The sequence below is a fragment of the Saccopteryx leptura genome, chromosome 2, assembly GCF_036850995.1.
Source record: "Saccopteryx leptura isolate mSacLep1 chromosome 2, mSacLep1_pri_phased_curated, whole genome shotgun sequence".
Lineage (NCBI taxonomy): Eukaryota > Metazoa > Chordata > Mammalia > Chiroptera > Emballonuridae > Saccopteryx > Saccopteryx leptura.
In genome coordinates this window covers 245673418-245697791 of record NC_089504.1, presented here as the reverse complement: position 1 = coordinate 245697791, position 24374 = coordinate 245673418, and the positions used below count along the sequence as shown (strand labels likewise).

At 46.1% G+C, this 24374-nt stretch overlaps 2 protein-coding genes across 2 annotated transcripts in view; both read left to right on the top strand.

Moving 5' to 3' along the window:
• LOC136395739 (calcium/calmodulin-dependent protein kinase kinase 2-like) overlaps positions 1–24374 on the top strand; it is a 1028348-nt gene that overhangs the window by 583700 nt on the left and 420274 nt on the right.
• Positions 1–24374, top strand: part of LOC136395733 (maestro heat-like repeat-containing protein family member 7) — a 49337-nt gene that overhangs the window by 18361 nt on the left and 6602 nt on the right. The window contains exons 5-18 of the mRNA XM_066370987.1: positions 3844–3948; positions 4718–4853; positions 5311–5408; positions 5971–6120; positions 7540–7694; positions 7947–8079; positions 9113–9306; positions 10166–10303; positions 10512–10629; positions 11025–11165; positions 11478–11612; positions 21954–22112; positions 22486–22608; positions 23807–23912. Coding sequence (XP_066227084.1) covers positions 3844–3948; positions 4718–4853; positions 5311–5408; positions 5971–6120; positions 7540–7694; positions 7947–8079; positions 9113–9306; positions 10166–10303; positions 10512–10629; positions 11025–11165; positions 11478–11612; positions 21954–22112; positions 22486–22608; positions 23807–23912 — 1891 coding nt within the window. The remainder of the gene's footprint in view (positions 1–3843; positions 3949–4717; positions 4854–5310; positions 5409–5970; positions 6121–7539; positions 7695–7946; positions 8080–9112; positions 9307–10165; positions 10304–10511; positions 10630–11024; positions 11166–11477; positions 11613–21953; positions 22113–22485; positions 22609–23806; positions 23913–24374) is intronic.

The window sequence follows — 24374 nt, the reverse complement described above, 5'->3', positions numbered from 1 at the left end:
GACCATGGAGTCATGTCTATGATCCTACGCTCAAGCCAGCGGCCTCACACTCAAGCTAGCGACCTTGGGGTTTCAAATCTGGGTCTCTGCATCCCAGTCTGATGCTCTATCCACTGCACCACTGCCTGGTCAGGTCCAAGGTCCCTGTCTTGAGCAAAGGGTGTTTGAGACACCCCCCCAGGCAAGGCACACATGAGAAGCAATCAATGTACAACTGGAGTGAAGCAACTACAAGTGGATGCTTCTTATCTCTTTCCTCCCTATCCTTCTATCTTTCTTTCTCTCTCTTAAAAGAAATTCATTTATTAAATGCATTTAAAAAATGCTTTGTGACAATTTGGCTTTTAATTGGGATGCCTAGACCATTAGCATTTAGTAAAATTATTGACGTGGTTAGGTTTACTACTTTATTACTTGTGTTCTGTTTGTTCCCTCTTGTTTTTGTTTCTCAGTGTTCTCTTCTTCACTCCTTTACTTTCACATTTTAATATTATATTTTAGTTTCTCTATTTGTGGCTTTGAAAATATCTCTTTGTATAGTTTTTATAGCATTTGCTCTAGGAATTACAATATAGATACTACTCACAGCTTTCTAGAATCAATATTTTACCCCTCCATGTGGAATGTAGAAATGTTATCATATAGAACTCTTTATTCTATACCCTCTTTATGTCATAGCAGTCTTACATATTATATTTACATGTACTAACCCCATCAGACAATTTTATATTTGCTTTGGGCCATCCAATCCATTTTCTTGATCTCAATTTAAAAAGTAGTCTGTTTTATTTGCTGAGAGAATTACATTGCTGTTCATTCTTTATGTTCTTTTTTTTTTTTTTTTTTTTTGTTTTTTTGTATTTTTGTATTTTTCTGAAGTTGGAAACGGGGAGGCAGTCAGACAGACTCCCGCACGTGCCCGACCGGGATCCACCCGGCATGCCCACCAGAGGGCAATGCTCTGCCCATCTCGGGCATCGCTCTGTTGCAACCAGAGCATTCTAGTGCCTGAGGCAGAGGCCATAGAGCCATCCTCAGTGCCCAGTCCAACCCCGCTCCAATGGAGCCCTGGCTGCAGGAGGGGAAGAGAGAGACAGAGAGGAAGGAGGAGGGAGGGAAAGAGGAGGGAGGGAAGGAGGAGGGAGGGGTGGAGAAGCAGATGGGCGCTTCTCCTGTGTGCCCTGGCCGGGAATTGAACCCGGGACTCCTGCACGCCAGGCCGATGCTCTACCACTGAGCCAACTGGCCAGGGCTCTTTATGTTCTAAGTTTCCTTTTGTTATCATTTCACTTCCTTTAACAAATCTTTTAGAGCTGGTCAACTGCCAGTGAATTCTCTTAGTTTTTCTTTACCGGATAGTACCTTTATTTTTAAAGATTTGTTCCCTCACTGGACACTAATTCTGGGTTATATTTTAACCCATTAGAACTAGCATTCCACTTCCTTCTTTCTAATGCAAAGTACACAGGTATTCCAATAATTGTTTTTCTATAGGTAATGCTTCATTTCCTCTGGTTTCTTTCAAGGTCTTTATTCTATGTTTTTTGTTTTCAGAAATTTCAGTATGATGTGTCTATATGTGGATTTCATAGGATTTATTTGTTTGGAATTCACTTAAGCTTCTTGAATCTCTAAAGTTATGTCTTTTAGAAAACTGAGGAAAATTTCAACCATCATTCTATTCTTATTTTTACAGTGTTGCAGTTTCTGATTTCCCTCTGGGATGCCAATGACATGAATATTGGACATTCCCGCAGGTCTCTGAGGTTCTGTTTATTTTCTTCTCTGTTCGTCAGTTTAGATGAATTTAATTTGTCTCTCTTTAAGGTCACTGATTCTTTTCTCTATTGTTGCCATATTTCCACTGAGCCTAATCCAATAAATATTATATTTTAGTTGTTGTCTTTTTCAGTTATATAACTTTTTTATTCTTTTATTATAGCTTTTTTTTTTTGCAGTGACTTTCTGTTTTTTGCATTTATGTCTAGTGTGTTCATGAGTGCTTTTTTGTGGAAGGGTTTTCTTTTTTTTTTTTTTTTTTTTTTTTTTTTATTTTTCTGAAGCTGGAAACAGGAGAGACAGTCAGACAGACTCCCGCATGCGCCCGACCGGGATCCACCCGGCACGCCCACCATGGGGCGACGCTCTGCCCACCAGGGGGTGATGCTCTGCCCATCCTGGGCGTCGCCATGTTGCGACCAGAGCCACTCTAGCGCCTGAGGCAGAGGCCACAGAGCCATCCCCAGCGCCCGGGCCATCTTTGCTCCACTGGAGCCTTGGCTGCGGGAGGGGAAGAGAGAGACAGAGAGGAAGGCGTGGCGGAGGGGTGGAGAAGCAAATGGGCGCTTCTGTGTGCCCTGGCCGGGAATCGAACCCGGGTCCTCCGCACGCTAGGCCGACGCTCTACCGCTGAGCCAACCGGCCAGGGCGGAAGGGTTTTCTATAAAAACTGCCTTAAAATCTTTCTCAGATAATTCTAACGTCTGTGTCATCTTAGTATTGGCACCTATTTATCGTGTTTTCTCTGAGTTGAGTTTTCCCTGCTTCTTCATAGGTGGAATTGTTTTGTATTGTATTCTGAACATTATGAATATTATATACTGACGTTCTGGGTTATATATATGCATATATACTACAAGAAATGTTGTTATTTTCATTTTACCAGGCTATTGACCTGGTTCAATTCAGGTAACAATGTCCAATGATCTTTCTTATTAAAAAGTAATATTTTATTTTTCAGTTATAGTTGATGAGCAATATTAGTTTCATGTGTTCAGCCCTGTGATTAGACATCGTACAAAGTGATCATCCTGATAAATCTAGTACCCATCTGAAATCACGCATAGTTGTTTGAATATTATTGACTGTATTTCCTGTGTTGTACTTCACAGCCCATGACTATTCTGTAAGTACCGATTGGTACTACTTAGTCCCATCCTTGGTCAATGGTGGACTTTCCAAGTTGGCTTCTGATTCCCTCGACCATGACATAGCTTCCTTGCTTTCCAGTGTAATATCTTGTATACATCCTATCTCAGTCCTGGAATCACTGTTTCTCCAAGGAGCTTTGATTTCTCTTAGTAAAACTGGTATTTAGACATCACAATCCTGGCACTGGGGTATTTCATTATAGCCTGGCTGCAGGAACACTTGTAAAACACCCACAAAACTTCCTCATGTCTTCAGGAAGTGTTTCTTCTGATCAGTACAGCCTCAGTGTTCTCTTGAGTTCTTTGTGGCTTTTTCACCGGCTGCTCTTTTTGTTTTTCAATTACCAGTTGCTGTTGTTGAGTCACATTGTCAGATTGATAGTGTAGATTGACAAGTAGCAGTGTATCTATCGAAGGATCACTGGTACTTTGGACCCATAATTTACCAAAGATCTGACATTAATTTGTGTGTTTCAACTGAAATTACTCATAATTATTTTACTCAAGCAGATTTACACGCATTTTACCCTGGAAACTGTGAATATAGTGATTCTTTTTGGTTACTGCCGTGTTCTCTTCCTACCGAAGAACAGGAGGAGGTGGGTAGGAACACTGGGGTGTGTTGACCCACTGAAGTGAATCAGAGTCAATATATTTTGAGAGCCATTGCTTTAACGTGAAAGAAGGGGGTGTAGGAATGGAGATTTCTGGCTCCTAGATGAGAGAAAAGCTGGAGGCTGGAGGGCTGAAGGCCTCTGGTGCCAGGCCCACGTGTAACCTGCCTGTTGGCAACAGAGGTCCAGCTGTCAGAAGTCTTGTCCTGATACTTTGTCACAGCCAGGTTCAAGAATAGCTTTCTGTCCTCTGGGATGCAGCTGAACAGACCTCTCCTCTTATCCTCTTCTCCCTCCAGCTTCTGGATAGATGGCTTAATTCTCAGAGGATCCATGAGCAGGAGCGGGCCATGAGCTGTGCTGCCAGAATTCTTGATTTTACTGCAAAAATGGACAACTTCAAAGTGAGTGGGAGCCCAGCGGCCCTCATACTTGTCTGGTTGCCCTAATCCCTACCTTTATCCCAAACTTCATTCCTTACATTACCTAGCCTCGGTCACTCCCTCTCCTCCTCCCATTTCTACCCCCCCACACACACCCCAGGCCTCATCCTGTTTTCTCCTGTGCATTCCAACTTGTTTTCTCCTTTCTCCCTTCTGACATCTTCTACTTGGTCTTTGTCCGCACCCACCAATTATGTTTCATTCCACTATGTTCGGTTTGATGCTGTTTGTCTGAACTAACAGTTACTAAATACTCACCTTGTGCCAGGCACTGTGCTAGGTGCTGTAGTGAATGCACAGATGACCAAGACAGTTTCCTGACGTCATGTGTCTTACAGTCCAGTGGGGAGAGGGCATGCATAGAACAAATTTAAATACAAGTTGATAATAAATATATTAACCAAATATATGAGAATGAAAGACCTAAACAGTTCCAAGTGAGGGGGTCAGGGATAGCTTTATTGGGGAGGAGGCATTTGAGGTAGGCTTGACGGATGAGCTAGGTGTCAAGAGGCAAAGAAGGGGGGAAAGTAAGGTTATTTAAAAACTGTGATCCCTTATGTCCTTTATGGCCACAATTCACCAGTCTACATTCACTGCCGTTCACCTCACCCAATTTCACCTTTCCTGTCTCTGACATGGGCATTCCCACCCCCTACTTCGTTTCCTGTGACATCTCAGCCTAAGGGGAATGGCTGGGATGACTTCTGACTTCCGCTTTTCTCCCCAGATGGAAATTGAGTTCACCCGGCTGGAGAACTTGGTAATGCTGCTGGCCAAGCACTGCCAGCACCCAGCGGCCAGTATTCGCTTCCAGTCTTCGAAGGCTGTCTACCAACTCTACTGTGTCCTCTTGCGGAAAAAGAGTATGGGGAACCCTCTCTGTCACCCCCCCTCCAGCCTCCCACCTAGGCCCGGCCGTCCCCACACACCCAGTCCCAGAAGAGTGACAGCCAAGAAGCTACCTGAGTACCGCATTTCCTTTGAGCAACCTGCCCCCAACCATCCACAGATAATCTCTTGGGAGAAAACACCAACACGGGAAACAGATTTTTGACATCTTTTCTCCTCCTCTGGTTGAGCCCCATACTTTTACCCCACCCTGTCTCTACTCTGAGGCAGGTAATGTGGGGGTTCCTTTGACCTCAGCCCCCTGCCTTCCTCGAGGATGTTAATTCCCATTGCTCCTCTCTCAGCCCCACTAGATGTACATAGCCCCAGCTGACGTAGTTCGGTCAGAATTTGAGGGTATGAGGTGGGGAAGCGGGGAGCTAGGATGCCTTCTGAGTGTCTGAGGGGTCGGGCCCATTGTCTTTGTTTCAGAGATGCAAAGGAAGACATCTGGCTTGCGGGAAGATGATGGCAAGATAGAAGTTTATAGTGCCAACGTTTTCAACCAGAATACCTTTGAGATTGCAAAGGTGAGGCGTCAGGACCAGAGACAAAGTAGGGGGAGCCTGGGCCTCTCATCCACATGGTGTTATAGCCTCCTGGGGTGGGACTCTCTGATCCCATCTCCCTTCCCCTTCCATTACTAGATGGGAACTTTTCCTTTGGGGGAGGTTTCCTGCCACACGCTGCCCTCTGTTCCCCTTGAGCATCATGGGCCCTGCTCCTTCCTTGTTACTCGCCCGCCCAGAAGCACTTGCTTCGTGCTAACGGTGCTTTGTGAGCAATGTGTAGACTCAACCTGTGCCTCAGAGAGATGGCAGTGCGGGTCTCAGCCCCAGCCCTCCTGTCCCGGTGCTCTGCTCTGCAAACACTGACCTCTGAGCCCACACGGCATCTGAGGTCAGAGTTCTCTTTCCCCCATCCCCAAACACGCCAGCCCAGTGAGCGAGTCTTCTAGGAGCTGGGCCGGCAGCCCAGGCCTAGGACAAAAGCACATCACGTCTCCGGAGGAGCCCTCCCCAACCAGGGAGGATGGCACAGGCTATTTCAGGCAGGGGACTCCGCTTCCAGTCCGCTTCCTCCCTTTTGCAGGCGTTTGCTGAGTTCTTCACTCAGACCCAGCTCACCAACCTGGTGCTGATGGCAGAGGAGGACCTGACCGACAGCAGGGCCGAGGTGTCTGTGGCTTCAGCCCAGTTGATGAGTGCTCTCATGGAGGAGCGGGGCACAGACATCATAGAGGTAGTGTGGTGCAATGGTGGGAGCTCTGTCCTGAAAGCCAAGAGCTCTGGGCTCTTCCACTGGCTCTGTGACTGACCAGCTGGTGGACCTTGGGCACATCCCTGTCCTCATGTGGCTTTAATTCACTCACTTCTCACAAGTAGGCTTGCACTAGATTTTCTCTGTGGTCCCACTGAGGTCTGACATTGTAATCCTGAGTCTGTAACTGCAGTGCCTCCTACCTGGTGGCCGATTCCTCAGTAAATGACCAGTCTGTGAAGGGGCATAGGCATTGTTGGGGGATTGACCCTGAATCCCGGGAGTGGCAGGGGGCTCAGACTACTGTGAAGGGTAAGGCTGTGGATTGCTAACAAGCTCACAGAATGGTTCTGACCTTTGCGTAAATTTTCTTTTAGGCGAACGTAAAACTGGGAAGGTTTAGCATGAAAAACTCTACATTTCTCATTGCATTGAAAAACAAACACTTTAAAATGGGGTCACATAGGGCAACTGTGTGTGGCTACCATCCCCGTTATATAAACATTGGCTCTCCAGACCCTCCTGTCTCCCACCCCCAGACACCCATTGCCTCCCGTCATTTATGTGACTCGCCTGGCCCAGGTTCCAGAAATGGAAGGACACCATGGGGGTGTCCTTTAGGTATTCTGATAAAATGGGCTTCCCTGAGGTTTGGAGATTAGAGATTTGAGGGCCAGACAAGAGCCTTATGGTCCTTCCACATGCAATGCCCCTGTCTCTGCAGTTTTCTTTTTTCTTTTCTCTTCTTTTCCCTTCCCTTCCCTTCCCTTTCCTTCTCCTCTCTCTCTCTCTCTCTCTCTCTCTCTCTCTCTCTCTCTCTCTCTCTCTCCCTCCCTCCCTCCCTTCCTCCCTCTGCCTCTCTCTCTCTCTATTTTATTTTAGATTTTACTTACTCACTTTTAGAGAGAGAGAGAGAGAGAGAGAGAACGGGGGAGGAAGCATCAACTCCCATATGCGCCTTGACTAGGCAAGCCCAGGGATTGGAACGGGTGACCTCAGCGTTCCAGGTCGTTGCTTCTTAATCCACTGCGCTGCCACAGGCCGGGCTGTCCCTGCAGTTTCATGGGTGGAAGTTGATCTTAGCTGGGAGGGAAAGCCCTGAGTGTCTCCAGGGCCTTTGCCTTCTTCAGGAGGGATCCTGTGTTTCCTGAGTCGCCTGCGGGTCCCCTCTGCCTTTAGGGCTGTGGGCAGGTATTTGCTCTAGTGGGCTTTGGCACAACATTCTGGAATTCCTTTTGTGGTTTCTGCTGGTCTGGGTCTGGCACCCCAGAACTGGCCATAAGAAGAGTCACTGACAGATTGGCCAGTAGGCTCCCTGAGTTTGAGGATTGGGTAGAGAAGGAGGGGGAAGAAAGGAAGTAAAGAAGGAATGACTGAGGTTCTTCTGGCTCTACCCTGTAGGTGAAGGAAATTGTGGAGAACATCCTGTGTCTGCTCAGGTTGCAGCTGGAGCACGACACTGAGAAGGAGACCCTTCGGGCCATGTGCTCGCTGGCAGGCAGCAACACCCACACCGTCGTGCCCATGCTGCTCAAGAAGCCCTTCCCCTGGGATAGGTAACCCCTGCCCAGGAGCCCATTGTCCATCTCAGTAAATGCTTCCTGCTCCAACCCATGCCCATGATAACAATCACTGCGCCGGGATGCCTTCTTTTTGATGTTAATCAGACCTCATGGTTTCTGGCCAAGTCCTCTTGGGTGTCACTCCCTCTAGAACCTGAGAACCAGCCCTTCATAGGCCCGCGACCAGGCTGGTTCTAGGAATGTGGTAACCAGGGCCCGTGACATAGCTGTGTCTGCGTCCAACAGAACCCTTCTGGCCCTGTGGAACGCGTTTGGCACCCAGGAAAAGAGCACAGTCAAGGTCCTGCAGCTGCTCATAGGCATCCTGGAAAACCACTCCATAGAGGAAAGGACAAAGAGGGACTCCCAGCCTGATCCGGTGAGCACGCGGGTGCGAGGGGGCCAGAGACTCACTGTGTCGACCCTGGGAAGGGAGCTGAAGATTAAAGGGCACCTGAAGGATGGGAGCAGGTGTTAGAGAGGAGTGAAGAAGAGAGGGTTAACTGTGGGCTCACTGATACTGCACGCACACTTAACACTGTACCCTGTACTTTTACATCCAAGAACTGCATCGTGTGGAAAGGGCAGGGATCAGTCCCATGTCCTGGACAAACTGATGTTTAGAGTTAGTGAGATTTTTCTGTCTCCTGGTTTTAGGACTGGCACTCATTTTTCTGGGGCCTGGCCTGTGGTATGGGGGTTTGTGTGGAAGATGACATCTGTTTGCCTGAAATTGGGGTGGACAAATTACATCCCAAATTATTTTCTGCTGAAAATTTAGAGGTGTGTGTGTATGTGCGTGTGCGCGCACGCTTTAAATTATGTGAGGGTGGAGAGGCAGAGAGACAGACTCCTGCATGAGCCCTGACTTGGATTTACCCAACAAGCCCCAGAATGGCGATTCTCTGCGCATCTGGGACCTCTGCTCTGTTGCTTGGCAGCCAGCTATTTTAGCACCTGAGGCATGGCCGAGGTGCCATCCTCAGCACCCAGGGTCAACTTGCTTAAACCATTCAAGCCAAGGCTGCAGGAGGGAAAAAGAAGGTAGAGTTAGGGGAGGAGAAGCAGATGGTCGCTTCTCCTGTGTGCCCTGACTGGGAATCAAACCTGGGATTTGTCATGCCAGCCTGACACTCTACCACTGAACCAACTGCCAGGGCTGCTTTTCATTTTCCAGTGTTGGAGGATAGGGGAAAAGCCCCTTATGTATGGCCCCTTCCGTCCCCAGGGTTTAGCTGAGGGCTTTCAGTCTTTGTCTGCTTCTTAGAAGTCCAAGTCAGAGTAAAGTGTCCCTTTTGGGCAGTTACTGGGAAAGGCAGAACTGGACTCAATGTGTGGGTTTATGGGACCATTTTATGTCCTCACCATGCCTAGTCAATTCTTCTTACCTCTTTCCATGCATTCTCCCCCAGGTGGCATGTGCCTTGTATGAGATGCTATCTGGGTCCCTGTGCCACAAGGCCATCCAGGAACTATACCCACAGCTGTTGCTGGCTTTGCTGCGTCATCTCCACTGGGTGGTTAAACAAAAAGATCCCGAGGAGATTGTGGTTTACAGTAAGGATGAGGGCCCAGGCAGCAAAAGCAAGACCTTTGACCCTAAACGGTAAGACTAACCCTGGTGCAATGGAGGAATGAAACTAGTCAACGTCAGAGGGCCCTGTTCAACTGAATGCTGGTCCCCTAGGGATGCTGAGGAGGGGAACGGCAGAGGAGTAGAGATAGAATATCGGTGTGGATGTTGAAGCATCATGTGCTGGAGTGTTCTCACATGTTTTCAAGTTTCTCATTACCCTTGCTTGCATGCACTCTTGAGATTCACTCAACATTTCACATGTATGTTCAAAACTCTGCACGTGAAAAGGTTCAATTAGATGGCAAATGACAAGGTAAGACTACATACATCTCCATGCACGTAAGGATTTTCAAACTGGTAATGTCTGGGTTAGCTTTGACATTAGCTATGCCATCTTGTGGAAGTCACTACTGTTTTCTGCAGTAAAATTAGGTTGGATTCCTAAATTTGTGGTTGTCATACCTTTTTGTTTTTTTAAACCTCAAGGTATTCTATTCAAGTGAACTTTTGCATAAAATGGTACAATAAAATAAAACCAGTAGCCAGAGACATTGTGAAATGGTGGGTGTGGAGGTGAAGAGAGATCTTACCCTTCTACGAGCTGGAGAGCAGAAGTTGAAAACTATGGTACTAGAGTATCCCAGTGGTCTCTTTAAAGAGACTCTGTGGTTGGATGAGCACCAAGGTTGAAGGGGTGAGCAGACGAGCAAGTGGACATGGGTTCCATAGAGCCACAGATTTTTACCAGCTGGAAAGCAGAACCCAGCTGGCCACCGGAGTAGGGAACTGTCTCCCGGCTTGCCGGCATAAGGATGCACACTAGCACATAACCCCTTGTCCATCCATCTGTCTCTTTCTTGTCACAAGCCCCCTGATGTTTGGCTTTCAGCTGTGCCCTGGAGATAGTGAAGATGGTGGTATTAGCAGGTTCAAATGAAGGAGTGATGGTCCATGCAGATCAGCATAAGTGCTGGGATCTACTGATCTGCCCCAGGTTTTGCTACCTAGGGATCATGGAACTGACAAGGTGAGACCATTTGTCTAGTGAGCCTAATACAATTCCAGCTCCCTAACCCCACTTTCCAGGGCTCAGCACTCAAATACAGCAGCCTTTAAACCTCCCTTTCTCATCTCCCAGACCTCGGCCCTCACGTTTTCCCTGCTCTGTGCACACTGTTTCCTTGCCACCTCCCCGCCCCCACTCAGCAACTCTTGGCTTCTCTGTCCCACTCCAGCGGCATCGTGAAGAACTGTGAACCAGCCATGCTGCACGAAATGCTGAACCTTGTGACAAACTTGATCAGCAGCTCAGATAGTGATCAGAAGGTTGTGGCCAGGGCAGTCTATGCACAGGTGGGTGCCTCGGGAGAGGACTAGCCATTCATTGCCTTTAACAGAAAACTTACCTAACTTGCCCCGGAAAGTGGAAATAATGGACTTGAGCCATCTGAAGTGGGGTTTCCTTCCCTGCCACTTCAGGAGCCTGGTCAAAAAGGGAAAGCCTGGGAGGGGATCAGCAGCTCCAGTCCTCCCAGAATGACCCTGGGATCCCAGCATGAATTCTGAAATGCAAACGTTATCAGCATTATACCCCACTGCCTTAGTCTCTACCACAGGTGTACAGACCTGCCCCTGCTCTCAGCTGCTCAGAGTTCTTTTCTGAGTTTGGAGCCTCCGGGAGGGCAGAGGCAGGTCCAAGGCACCCATAACTTTTTCCATCTGTAGCTAAAGTCTCCTTCCACCCACAGCTCCTCAGGGACCAATCAGTGACTGAGACTCCAGGGCAAGACTTTGTGGGCAATCTCAGGAAGTGGATCAAGGAGCCCAACCGCATCATGAAGGAAATTGGGCTTTGTGGAATCAGTAACCTGACAGCACACCCAGGAAATGTAAGAGGGGCCAAATGGGAATCAAGTGTTAGTCTCTGAGCTGTTTAATTCACCTCTTTTGGGTCTCTTAATACCCAGGGCTTAGTATATTCTCCAACTCATCCTGGGGCAGTACAGCCTCCAGTGTGTAGACTTACATAGCCTGGCCATCTGATCTCCCAAACACCCTGGCGCCAACGGTCCACTTTCTCGGCATATCCAGCCCCTAGATTCCTTATGTCTGTTTCTCTTAGTTACCGTCTGTTATCTCAAAGCCCTGTCCCTAATGTGTTGCATGATCCCAGATTGTAAGTGGTCTCTGCCTTTCTCCAGAAGTCAGAGTCTCTGAAGAGCCTGGTTCCATTACTGACAGACCTCCTGAAGAACGAGATGCGAGTGTCAGTGACAGTCCAGGCTGTGAAGACCCTACAGAACCTCATCCGCTGTGGTCATGGAGGGAACAGCAAGGTGATCTTTCACAGCATCTCCAAGCAACTGTGGCTGCTCATCAATGATGCATGGGCCTAAGTTTGTAGGAGTAGCTGGGAACAGTGTGGGCTGGGGCTGAAGATGACCCCTGACAGCTGAATGAAGGGGTTGGGGCAGGGCTATGGGGCTGTGGTGGGAAGGCTGCAATCACTGAGAGGCAGGAAAAGGAGACTTGGCTACTTGAAGTAGTGCATTGGTCAGGTCCAGAATTCATTCCCTATTTCATACAGATGTAGCATGCAGTCATCCTCTTACTCTCTAACCACAAGTTCCCTGAAGGAGCCACTGAAGGAAAAAAGCGACATGTTGCTATGAAATTTGTTCTGACTTGAAGGATCTTCTCCTCCAAACTTAAGGAGTGGGGAAAGAACTCATGACTTCTGCCTTCCTTCCAAATAACACCAGCACTCTAGAATGCTAGGAGCATTGTAAGGAGAACTGAAAGGCTCAGAAATTTGAATTTTCTGGATCAATTTCAGTCCACTCCATGTCTCGCCCTCCTTACAGATCATGGAATGTTTGAGCTAAAGGAACTTGACATCAGAGATGCATGTTTACATCACTTCTGTTCTGGCGTCTTTAACTTTTTAATTTTTGAACCTTAGATTTGAACTATCTTTGTATCAGTTTCATCATCTCTAAGATGATGGCACATGATGACAGGCTCGATATCTAATTCTGCTATTTTTCAGTTACTTTAAAGATCCAACACGTATATTTGAGTTAAAGCCTAAAGATAATTTCTGTCCTTCATCCAAACAATATAAGAACCTTAGAATGCTTTAACTTTGATTACACTCTTCCGTTTCTTATATTAATATTTTTTTAATATTTTAGTTTACATTCTTTTAAAATCTCCAAATTTGGTCTTTAACATCATCATTGTTATTTTATACACTCAATCCTTGTTTAGATTTACTCATGTGTTTACAATTTCTTTGTTTACCTTTCCTTTTAATAGCTGTCTCCTCCTCCTAGATTATTTTTTCTTCCTTTGTGGCTTCTTCAGTGAGGGTCTGTTAATAGTAAATGCTTTCAGTCATTGTCTGAAAATGCCTTTATTTGCTTCTCATTTGTCTTTAATTTTCAGCAGTTTAGGATGTGTCAGAATGAATTTGGTTTAGCCTATTTGGGGTTTACAGAGTTTCTGTCTTTTACCAAACTTGGAAAGTTGTTAGCCATTCTTTCTTTCCTTTTAACTTCAGATTTTTAATTTATTTAGGGCTGTTTGCACATGTTTATAGAACATACCATTTACTCTAACAGATGCCAAGATCGCTTACTCTTCTTGAGTCCCTGGCTTAAACATATTTGCTTTATTTACACAGCAAGATAACATTAAACATGGAAGTTTTTGATTTGAGGCACTGAACAATGATCTACACAGGGCATCCTTCAAAAACTACAATTGAGAATCGCGCTTAGCTTTTTAGCAGTAGAAGCCTGATTGAGGTCTTGGGCCCATTTGTTTGACATTCGCGTTTTATGCCTTGAGATTTCTTTTCGATCACATCCTTGGAGCTCGCCTAGATCATTTTACTTCTCAGAGGTACGGTTCTGGCTCTGGTGCCCTCCTGTCCCCCAAACCCCCATCAGATCCTCTTTTCTGGATTCTTTGGTTTCAAAGCTTTCATCATACAAAGTATAGCAACAATTTTTTTCTCAGGAAGCATCCCCACAAAGTGCTTGAAAAGGACCCATTATGGTTACATCAACATCTGCAACCAAGATCTCTTGCCTTCTTCTCTAATGATGTACTCTTTGTCTGTACAGAGACAAAAACATGACAGCCTTCTTTCTTTTCTTGACTTCTTCTCTTGTGGACCACTTCCTAACTTTCTTATCATAAAAAGTGCGACCTACCATATTTCATCAGCAACTTGCACTCAGAGGCCATCTCCCCGGTGTGGTCTCAGGATGCGGGGTGGGTGGGTGGAGTCGTGGGACAGTTCTGCTGAGCATCCTTTTGACAGCAGCAGCAGGACCCAGCAGCCAGCCTAGCCCGTATTTCTTCACAATTGTTTCAGCGCCACATTCCGTACCTCTTTTTTTGTTGTTGCTTTTATTTTTTAAAATATTTTTATTAAAAATTTTAATTTATTGTGTTAATTTGGATTCAGGTGTCCCACTCAATATAACATCTTCCTTCACCCCCCAAAATGTGCCCCCTTTATCCTCTTTCCCCCTCCCCCCTTCCCTCTGGGATTTGCTGTCCTGTTATCTGTATCTGTGTGTTATGTATATATAATCCCTTCACCTTCTCTGACCCTGTCCCCTCACCCCACCTCTGACTGCTGTCCCTCTGTTCCCCATAACCTCGTCTCTGCCTCTATTCTGTTCCTCGGTTCACCGTGTTCATTAGATTCCACATACAAGTGAGATCATCTGATATTTGTCTTTCTCTCCCTGGCATATTTCACTTAGCATAATCATCTCCAAGAACTCAAACTCACAAAAGTTTAGAGTTCTTTCTTTTTCATGACCCTATAGTATTCCATTGTGTATACTGTATGTACCACAGCTTTTTTTATCCTCTCATCCACTGATGGACACTTGGGCTGTATCCAGATCTTGGCTATTGTAAACAATGCTGCGATAAAAATGGGGGTGCATAAAAAATGGGGGTGCATATCTTTTTTTGAGTCACTGTTTTGGGATTCTTACAATATATTCCTAAAAGTGGGATAGCTGGGTCAAAAGGCAGTTCCACTTTTAATTTTTTGAAGAAATAATAGCTTTCCACAGTGGCTGTACAAGTCTGAATTTCCACCAGAAGTGCAGGAGGGTTCTCTTTTCTCCACACCCTTGTCAGCACTTGTGTGTTGATTTGTTAATGAGAGCCATTCTGGAAGTTTTGAGGTGGTATCTCATTGTGGGTTAAATTTGCCTGTCTCTGATGATTAGTGACATTGAACATTTTTTCATAGGCTTATTGGCCATCTGTATGTACTCTTTGGAGAAGTGTCTATTCAATTCCTTTCCCCCTTTTTTATTTTTTATTGTATTTTTTTGAAGTGAGAAGCGGGGAGGCAGAGAGACAGACTCCTGCATGCACCTGACCGGGTTCCACCCAGCATGCCCACTAAGGGGCGATGCTCTGCCCATCTGGGACATTGCTCCGTTGCAACTGGAGCCATTCTAGTGCCTGAGGTAGAGGTCATGGAGCTATCCTCAGTGCCCGGGCCAACTTTGCTCCATTAGAGCCTTGGCTGCAGGTGGGGAAGAGAGAGGTAGAGAGAAAGGAGAGGGGGAAGCGTGGAGAGGCAGATGGGCCTCTCCTGTGTGCCCTGGCTGGGAATTGAATCCAGAACCTCCCCTCTCTGGGCCAACACTCTACCACTGAGCAAACCAGCCAGGACCGGTTGTCCAACTTTTTGACATAAAAATGTTCATAGTATTTTTTTACAGTCCTTTGTATTTTTGTGGTTTCAGTAGTTACTTCTTCAGTTTCATTTCTAATTTTATTTATTTGGGCTCTCTCTTTTTTTCTTGATCAGTTTGGTTCAAGGTTTCTCAATTTTGTTTACCTTTTCAAAGAACCAGCTCTTTTTTTTTTTTTTTTTTTCATTTTTCTGAAGCTGGAAACAGGGAGAGACAGTCTGACAGACTCCCGCATGCGCCTGACCGGGATCCACCCGGCACGCCCACCAGGGGCGACGCTCTGCCCACCAGGGGGCGATGCTCTGCCAGTCCTGGGCGTCACCATGTTGCGACCAGAGCCACTCTAGCGCCTGAGGCAGAGGCCACAGAGCCATCCCCAGCGCCCGGGCCATCTTTGCTCCAATGGAGCCTTGGCTGCGGGAGGGGAAGAGAGAGACAGAGAGGAAAGCGCGGCGGAGGGGTGGAGAAGCAAATGGGTGCTTCTCCTCTGTGCCCTGGCTGGGAATCGAACCCGGGTCCTCCGCACGCTAGGCCGACGCTCTACCGCTGCAAAGAACCAGCTCTTGATTTCATCGATCTTTTGTATTGTTTTTAGCCTCTATGTCATTTATTTCCACTCTGATCTTTATTATTTCTTTCCTTCTGCTTCCTCTGGGCTTTATTTGTTGGTCTTTTTCTAGTTCTTTTATGTAGGTGCAGGGTTAGGTTGTTTATTTGAGTTTTTTCTTCTGAAGGTATGACTCTAATGCTATGAACTTCCCTCTCAGGACTGCTTTTGCTGTGTCCCATAGTTTTTGGGTTGTTGTATGTTCCTTTTCATTTGTTTCAAGGAAGGTGTTATTTTTTAAATTGATTATTATTTTTATTAATTTAATGGGGTGACATTGATAAAGCAGGGTACATATGTTCAGAGAAAACATCTCCAGGTTATTTTGACATTTGATGATGTTGCATACCCATCACCCAAAGTCAAATTGTCTTCCGTCACCTTCTATCTGGTTTTCTTTGTGCCCCTCCCCTCCCCCAACCTTCTCCCTCTCCTCCCCCCCCACCCCGTAACCCCCACACTCTTGTCCATGTCTCTGAGTCTCATTTTTATGTCCCACCTATGTATGGAATCATATAGTTCTTAGTTTTTTTCTGATTTACTTATTTCACTCAGTATAATGTTATCAAGGTCCATCCATGTTATTGTAAATGATCCAATGTCATCATTTCTTATGGCTGAGTAGTATTCCATAGTATATGTATATACCAAAGCTTTTTAATCCACTCGTCCTCTGACGGACACTTGGGCTGTTTCCAGATCTTCGCTATTGTGAACAATGCTGCCATAAACATGGGGGTGCATTTCTCCTTTTGAAACAGTGCTATAGTGTTCTTGGGATATATTCCTAAAAGTGGGATAGCTGGGTCAAAAGGCAGTTCCATTTTTAATTTTTTTTTTTTTTTTTTTAACCAGGACAGAGTGAGTCAGAGAGAGGGACAGACAGGAATGGAGAGAGATGAGAAGCATCAATCATCAGTTTTTCGTTGTGACACCTTAGTTGCTCATTGATTGCTTTCTCATATGTGCCTTGACCATAGGGCTACAGCAGACCGAGTAACCCCCCTTGCTTGAGCCAGCAACCCTGGGTCCAAGCTGGTGAGCTTTTGCTTAAACCAGATGAGCCCGCGCTCAAGCTGGCAACCTTGAACCTGGGTCCTCCGCATCCCAGTCTGACGCTTTATCCACTGCTCCACTGCCTGGTCAGGCCCATTTTTAATTTCTTGAGGAATCTCCATACTGTTTTCCACAGTGGCTACACCAGTCTGCATTCCCATCAGCAGTGCAGGCGGGTCCCCTCTTCTCCACATCCTTGTCAGCACTTATTCTGTGTTGTTTTGTTGATGAGCGCCATTCTGACTGGTGTAAGGTGATATCTCATTGTGGTTTTAATTTGCATTTCTCTAATGATTAATGATGTTGAGCTTTTTTTCATATGCCTATTGGCCATCTGTACGTCCTCTTTGGAGAAGTGTCGATTCATTTCTTTTGCCCATTTTTGGATTGTATTGTTTGTCTTCCTGGTGTTGAGTTTTACAAGTTCTTTATAAATTTTGGTTATTAACCCCTTAACAGACGAATTGTCGAATATATTCTCCCATTGTGTAGTTTGTCTTTTTATTCTGTTCATATTGTCTTTAGCTGTGCAAAAGCTTTTTAGTTTGATATAGTCCCATTTGTTTATCCTGTCTTTTATTTCATTTGCCTGTGGAGATAAATCAGCAAATATATTGCTGCTATGTAGCTCGCTGAGTTTAGCATTAGTGCTGTCTGCCACGCACTACTAGTTGTGTTGGTTCTGGGTCTTGGGTTGGTGTCAGCCATTGTTTTTAACTTGCTGTGGGCTAACTATCAACAACTACTGCTCTGTTTGCTGTTTGGGTCTGCATTTTCTGTTCCTGGGTAGTGTGGAAGGGGCCCAACTTCATATAAGGATCAGCTTCCTCCTGCTTAGAGTTGACAGCAGCTTGGTAAAAGCCCCAATCCTAATAAGATTTGCCTCCACTTTTCAGCTGCTCCTCCTCTTGCAGCTGCATGGTCTTCCCATGGAGTCTCCTGTTGAAAGACTGCAGTGTGGGGTCAGACTGGCCTCACCCCACCAACCCCTCTACTGGTTGCATGCTTGGTGGTTTAGGGCAGATGAGGTTTGGCAGCAGAGGTCATTAGGTTTTGAACCAATGATCTCTCCATGTGGCCTCTGGATGTGCCAGCCCTGGGTCTCCGTGAAGGGAACCTGGTGCAGACCAGTGGGGGGGCACTGCCCATGACTGGCTCTCAGCAATCTTCTTGGAGCTACAAACAATCTAGAGTTTGTGGTTGCCTCTTCTGGGCCCAGGTGCACCTGGAAATACCAAGCCACACACCTAGGCTGCCTTTTACCCACACTGGTCCTGGGGGAAGGCCCCAAAAGGCCAGGGTTTCCTGAGATCCCCACCTCCTGCAACCTCTGTCTACTGGCTGCTTATTGGGCTCAGCCACTGAAATAAAACGTCTGATAGAGTCTAGAGCCTGGGGCAACTCAGGGATCAGAAAGGGTGGTAGTTGTGGCTCTGCTGCACGTGTCAGTCTGTCCAGACTTTTTCCACAGACCTCAGTAGTGTGTGGCCTCCAGGAGTCCGGTGGGTGAGACAAGAGACGTGGTCTGCTTACAGTCAGGACAGATTCTATTGAGTCTCCCGTGAGGTGGAAGCACCCGTCATAGACTCGGGAGCATCTGTGGGGGAGGAGGGAGCTCCAGCCTCAGTGCCAGAAAACTGAGTCACTGACGTGCCCCCTGCTTCCTAGGTTACTTCTCAGAACAGCCCAGGCTACATAGGGTGGGGCAAGAGAGATTCCTAGGGCGGAGCAGTTGCTTTCCCCAAGGCTGATGCCACACAGAGGGGACTCTCCACCCAAGAAAGATGGTGACTGCAGTATTTGTGAGTGACTCCGCACAGGGGTTCCAGTAGCTATTTCCCGTGGTGTCTCTTCCTGGGCCACCAACTTCACAATCTCCTCACATACATCTAGCCCTCTCAGTCCTCCTCTCTTCATTGGAGCCTAGGTGAGTGGCTGAGAATGAGATTTTCTGTGCTGGCCCTTTAAGACAGAGCCTGCATCTCTAAGAGCTCTGTCTCTTTCTCACAGACAGAAATCTCGGCTCTTTTCACCACCAAATGCTATGTGGTATCCTCTTCTAGAGTCTGGGGCTCTAGGCTGGGGTGCCCTCCCTGGGGCTTCGGACTCTCACCTCTCAGGGCCAACCTCCCCGCAGTGAGAGTCTCTCCAGAACCTGTGCTGCTGCTCACTCCTGGGAGTAAGGCAGCCCTTTTCTGTGTCTCCACCCTTCCTACCAGTCTCATTGTGGCTTCTGTGATCCTTGGTTATAGACTCCTCCATTTAGTCCCTCTTTACCTCTTTATAGGAATTGGATGACAGAAATTTTGGACCTGTTGTTCTTGTTCCATAAGTTGCAAGATTCTGTTCATTCTCAGTCATCTTTCTCTTTGTTGTTCAGCATGGATGTTTTTTGGGGGGTGGTGATTACTTTTAATTATTTTTTAATTAATCTTGACATATTATTCTGTTAGTTTCAGGAGTATAGACCAGTGATTTGACATTATATGATTTACTAATTATTCATCCTGGTTAGTCTTGAACCCATCTGATGTCATACATAGTTTGTAAAGTATTATTGACTGTGTACTCTATGCTGTACTTTTACATCCCCGTGACTATTCTGTAACAACCAATTTGTATTTATAAATCCCTTCACCTTTTTCACTCACCCTCCAACCCCCTCCCATGTGACATCAATCAAAATGTTCTTGGTATGTGAGTCTGTTGCTATTCTGCTTGTTTATCTTTTTATTTATTAATAGATATATATTTATGGTTATTTTATTGTTTATATTTTTTATCTCTTTCCTCCTCCCCCCCCTTTTTTTTTCCAGAGACACAGAGGGTCAGAGAGAGGGATAGATGGGGACAGACAGACAGGAACGGAGACAGATAAGAAGCATCAATCATTAGTTTTTCGTTGTGACACCTTAGTTGTTTATTGATTGCTTTCTCATATGTGCCTTGACTGTGGGCCTTCAGCAGACCAAGTAACCCCTTGCTCGAGCCAGCGACCTTGGGTCCAAGCTGGTGAGTCTGCGCAAACCAGATGAGCCCACACTCAAGCTGGCGACCTCGGGGTCTCGAACCTGGGTCCTCCGCATCCCAGTCCGATGCTCTATCTATTGCGCCACCACCTGGTCAGGCTTCTCCTCCTTCTTCAAAAAGAACCTTTAACGTTTCTTATAATACTTGGGTGGTGATCAACTCCTTCAGCTGTTTCCTGTCTGGGAAGCTCTTTAGGTAATCTTCAAATCTAAGCGATAACTTTTCTGGGAGAGTAATCTTGGTCGTAGGTCCTTGCTTCTCATCGATTTTAATTTCTTGCCACTCCCTTGTGGCTTGCAAAGTTTCTATTTCTGTGTTTCCTGCACTTGTGTGTCTATTTACTTCCCCAGGTTAGAGAAGTTTTCTGTTATTATTTTTTTAAATAGGTTTTGAGTTCCTTGATCTCTCTCTCTTCTCCTGGCAGCCCCATGATGCGAATGTTGGTACGCTTCAAGTTGCTCCAGAGGCTACTGCCAGTCTTCATTTGTTTGGATTCTGTTTTCTTTTTGCTGTTCTGGTTGGGTGTTTTCTGCTTCCTTGTGTTCCAAGTTGCTGATTTGATTCTTGGCTTCATCTTCTTTACCGTTGACTCTCTGTAAATTACTGTTTATTTCAGTTAGTGTATCCTTCATTTCTGAATTTTTTAAATGATTTCTATGTCCTTTTACATGCTGTTAAAGTTCTAAGTTCCTTGAGCATCCTTATAAGCACTTCTTTCTTTGCATCCTGTATCTGGTCGTTTGGTAGCCTCCATTTCATTTCATTCTTTTTCTGGAGAGTTCTCTTGTTCTTTCCTTTGGGACATGTTTCATTTTCTCTGAACTTTGGCTTCTTCCCTATGTGTGTTTCTATGTATTAGGTAGGGCAGCTACATCTCCCAGATTTGGAAGCGTGGCCTTGTATAGTGGGTGTTGTGAGGGCCCAGGGGCACAGCCTCCAAAGTCACCCGACTTGGGCTCTCCAGCTGCGCCCATGTTGGGCTGGGTACACTGTCCTGTTGTTTTGAGCCTTGACTGCTGTTGGCATCATTGGGAGGGACTAACTCTGAGGTCGATCAACTATGAGGATTGGCGCAACTACCAATAGAGAACCTTTGTGCAAGACTTGAATCTTAGTGCTGGCCAAGTCAGCCTCTTCAGTGTGTCGCTCGTGGAGGTGGTAGGGTAGTAATTTGACACGGTCTGAAATCGTCCACTGGGTAAACTGGGTCTGGGGCCTCGTGGGAGGTTCACGGTCAACTACCACCTATGTGTGCCCTGCCTGGGGCCATGCAGCATGAGCTATAGAGCAATCTGCAGATGGCTGCTACTTTCACTGCTCTTGGAGATGCCCAGGAGAGACCAAACTGTGAACGAAGGCCTGCCTCTGCTAGTGCCCGGCCTGGGGCCACTTAGCAGTGGTACAGGATATGCAGAGGCCAGATGGTGCTTGTTTGAGAGGTTTAAGAAAAGTCTGAAGCGTGAGGCAAGAGAAGTTATTTGCATGGAGAGGTTACTGGAAACGGCTTGGGTGGACCCACAGGTTGAATAGTAATTCTAGTTTGGTCTTGAAAGGAGGTGAGTGTAAGTTCCACCTGCTCCACCGCTGTCTTGGATTCTGTTTGGTTTTGTTTTAATTAAAGTACTGTCATTATTGAATCATCACTCTCTTTGTGATGATTCAAATCACAAAAAATAACGTATATATTCAACTTGTTAAAAGTGTCTGTTTTGTGTATCTTATAAATTCAGAGACAATCTTGTCACATCATGTCTGTTTTTTAGTACTGTGTTTAGCTCATGATAGGTGCTTAATGAGTATTTGTACATTTAATATATAATATACTCTGAAAGAGTATAAAGTTTAGTTCTTTGGGATCACTGTTAATTAGCACAAGCTAATAAAGATTTAAATAATTTTATTTAGAGCATAACTGGGATATCTATATATTTATTCTTTAAATTTGGCATTCTTGAGTGACATGCTCTGAAGAGAATAAAGTTACAGGCTATAGATACGGTCTCTAGCAGAATTAAAATTATTCTCTTGGTTTCCCTAGCACTGTGCCTTTACATATTAACTTACTATCTGTAGGGGGGAAAATAGAATTGCTCATACACAAGTCATGTTGCCTTTACAGTATGTAAACATCACGCTGTCAGTGTCCTTTGGACAGGAGAAATGAAGTGTGGGAGTATGGAAGCCAGGCCAGGCAGGGCCAGAGGGAAACCACAGCCTCCTTATCTCCGTTTTGCTTGTCATTGCAGGAGCGTGACCCAGTGAGGATCACAGCCGTCTCTGCCCTGTGCCGCATGCTCTCTCGCGTCTGCAAGTTTAGTCGTAAACATGTCCTCCGTGAAGAGATGCACTATATTTTGGTACCGCTTCTACTTAACTTTCAGGATAACAACACTGAGGTGGTGAAGGTACTACTGGTGACCTCTGTCCTGCCAACCTCAGCCTGATTGAACCCCTTTCTGCCCTTCCCCTTGGTCCTCTTTGACAAGTCCAGTTTGGGTTTGCATACACTACCCAGTTCTTCGGTATTGTCCTCGGAGCTGGATCTGACTGCTTGTACCCTCTCGTGGGGGCCGTCAGTCTTAGCCTGATATGGTTCTGCTCACTGAAGCTATTTATATCCCTTGACTTGAGCTAGACCCCCTGCACACCTGATCCCAGCTACTAACCCCAGCGGATCCCCTAGGGGGCTAGCTTCATGGTCTTCCACTTCGCATCTGGCCTGGTTCTACCGAGTTATGGGAGCAAGGCTTTGAGGATTTTTCTGTCTCCATCCCACAGGCCTGTGGAGAGGCCCTGATTGAATGGAGCAAAGTGACGGGCTGGTCACCACTCATACGATTATTCCGGGACACCAGCATTAAGGATCCCATGCTGGTGCTAGAGAAACTCTGCAAGTACCTGGTGAGAGTCTCTGCAGAAGCCGGGTCACAGTGTTCATGTTAGGAACTCAGTGTCTCGCTGGTTGGGTAAAGAAAAGAGGGCTCTCAGAAGATGTATTTGTTTTTTTCCTTCTCATTCTTTATCATCAGCAAACACCAAGAACCCACATTTGGGATGCCAGTCCCTGGTTATCTATCTTTGATCTTCCTAGCATCCCAGTTTCTGCCTTCAGAGGCTAGGAACGTCATGCGAGTGTAGCAGATGGCAATGGGAATAGGCCCTTTTGGTAAGAGGTGATGGGAAGACACAGGCAGGAGTCGCCAGGGCTTCAGGTCCTGGTATTAAGGGTGTGTGGCTTCTGTGAAGTCAGGAGCAGGCCAGAGATCAGGAATGCTGGCTGAAAGTAAACATTTAAGGGCTAAGCAAGTAGACTACAGTCTAACATGAGTAATTCTAATATGAATTTGGATGCCTTATGTACAGCACTTTTCAGTTTGCAAAGCACTTTTTTTTTTTTTTTTCGTGAGAGAGACGGAGAGAGACAGATACAGATAGGGACAGACAGGAAGAGAGATGAGCAGCATCAATTCTTTGTTGTGGCATCTTAGTTGTTCATTGATTGCTTTCTCATATGTGCCTTGACCGGGGGGCTCCAGCAGACCAAATGACCCCTTGCTCAAGCCAGCGACCTTTGGGCTCAAGCGGAGTGATTCTGTGCTTAAGCCAGATGAGCCCGCGCTCTAGGCAGTGACCTCGGGGTTTAGAACCTGGGTCCTCTGCATCCCAGTCTGACATTCTATTCACTGCACTGCCACCTGGTCAGGCTGCAAAACACTTTTCAATGTGTTATCCCGTTGGAGCCTTACAGTTAGTTATGTAAGGTAGGTTGGGTGGGTTTTAATTCAACTCTACATGTGAGAAAACTGAAGCCAGTTTCAGGGTCAGTATTCAAACCTGGGTCTCCTGGCTCAACAGCAGTCATTTCTCTCTTATTACGTTGATATCAAGGAGAACAGTCTCTTTATACGTGCTGCTGAGTCTGCACTTTTGCTGGGAGTGGTGGTGTCTGAGTGTACCGGTTCACACAATTTAAGCTGACTGAAGACAGAAACTGATGCTGCTTGTGGACAGGGTTGGAAGGACATGGCTGCAGGATGGTCTCTAGTAGTTCCCAGCAGTCTCCTCTCCTAATCAGCACTGCTCATCTTTGACTCCACAGGTCAGCACATGCAAAACGCAGTTCTTGGGGGAGTTACTGTTCCAGAGCTTTGGCTTCCTGACGAGCACTGAGCCCTTCCTGCAGGCAGCTGCCCTCAACTTCATAGGTAAGGCGGTCCCTCCTGTCGGTTCCTCCCTCTTCTCCAGCAAGAAAGCCCTCCTGACCTTTTGCTAAAGGGCTAAGCCAAAACCATGGTATGATGGAGCTGGTCACATCCACTCACAGCTCAGATTTATTAGAAAGGTGGTCCTGTGATCAGACCTCAAATTTTGTGTAGAAAGGTCTAGGGAGGAAGAGTAAGTTACCGGCCTTTGTCCTGACTCTGCAATCTGCTTTGAGAGGAAGAGAACTATTGCTTCAACTGGAACCTCTTGGATTTTACAAAATAGTTTTGTTTTAAACTACTATAACAGTATGTGTTAATGTTAGAGAGTGTAAAATATTCAGGTTGGCTAAAAGAAGACAATCAATATTGTCAAATATTCCATCATTTGGATTTGACCACTATTAACATCCTAGAATTCTTTCTTGAAAATATGCCCCTACCCCACACACTACACACATATAG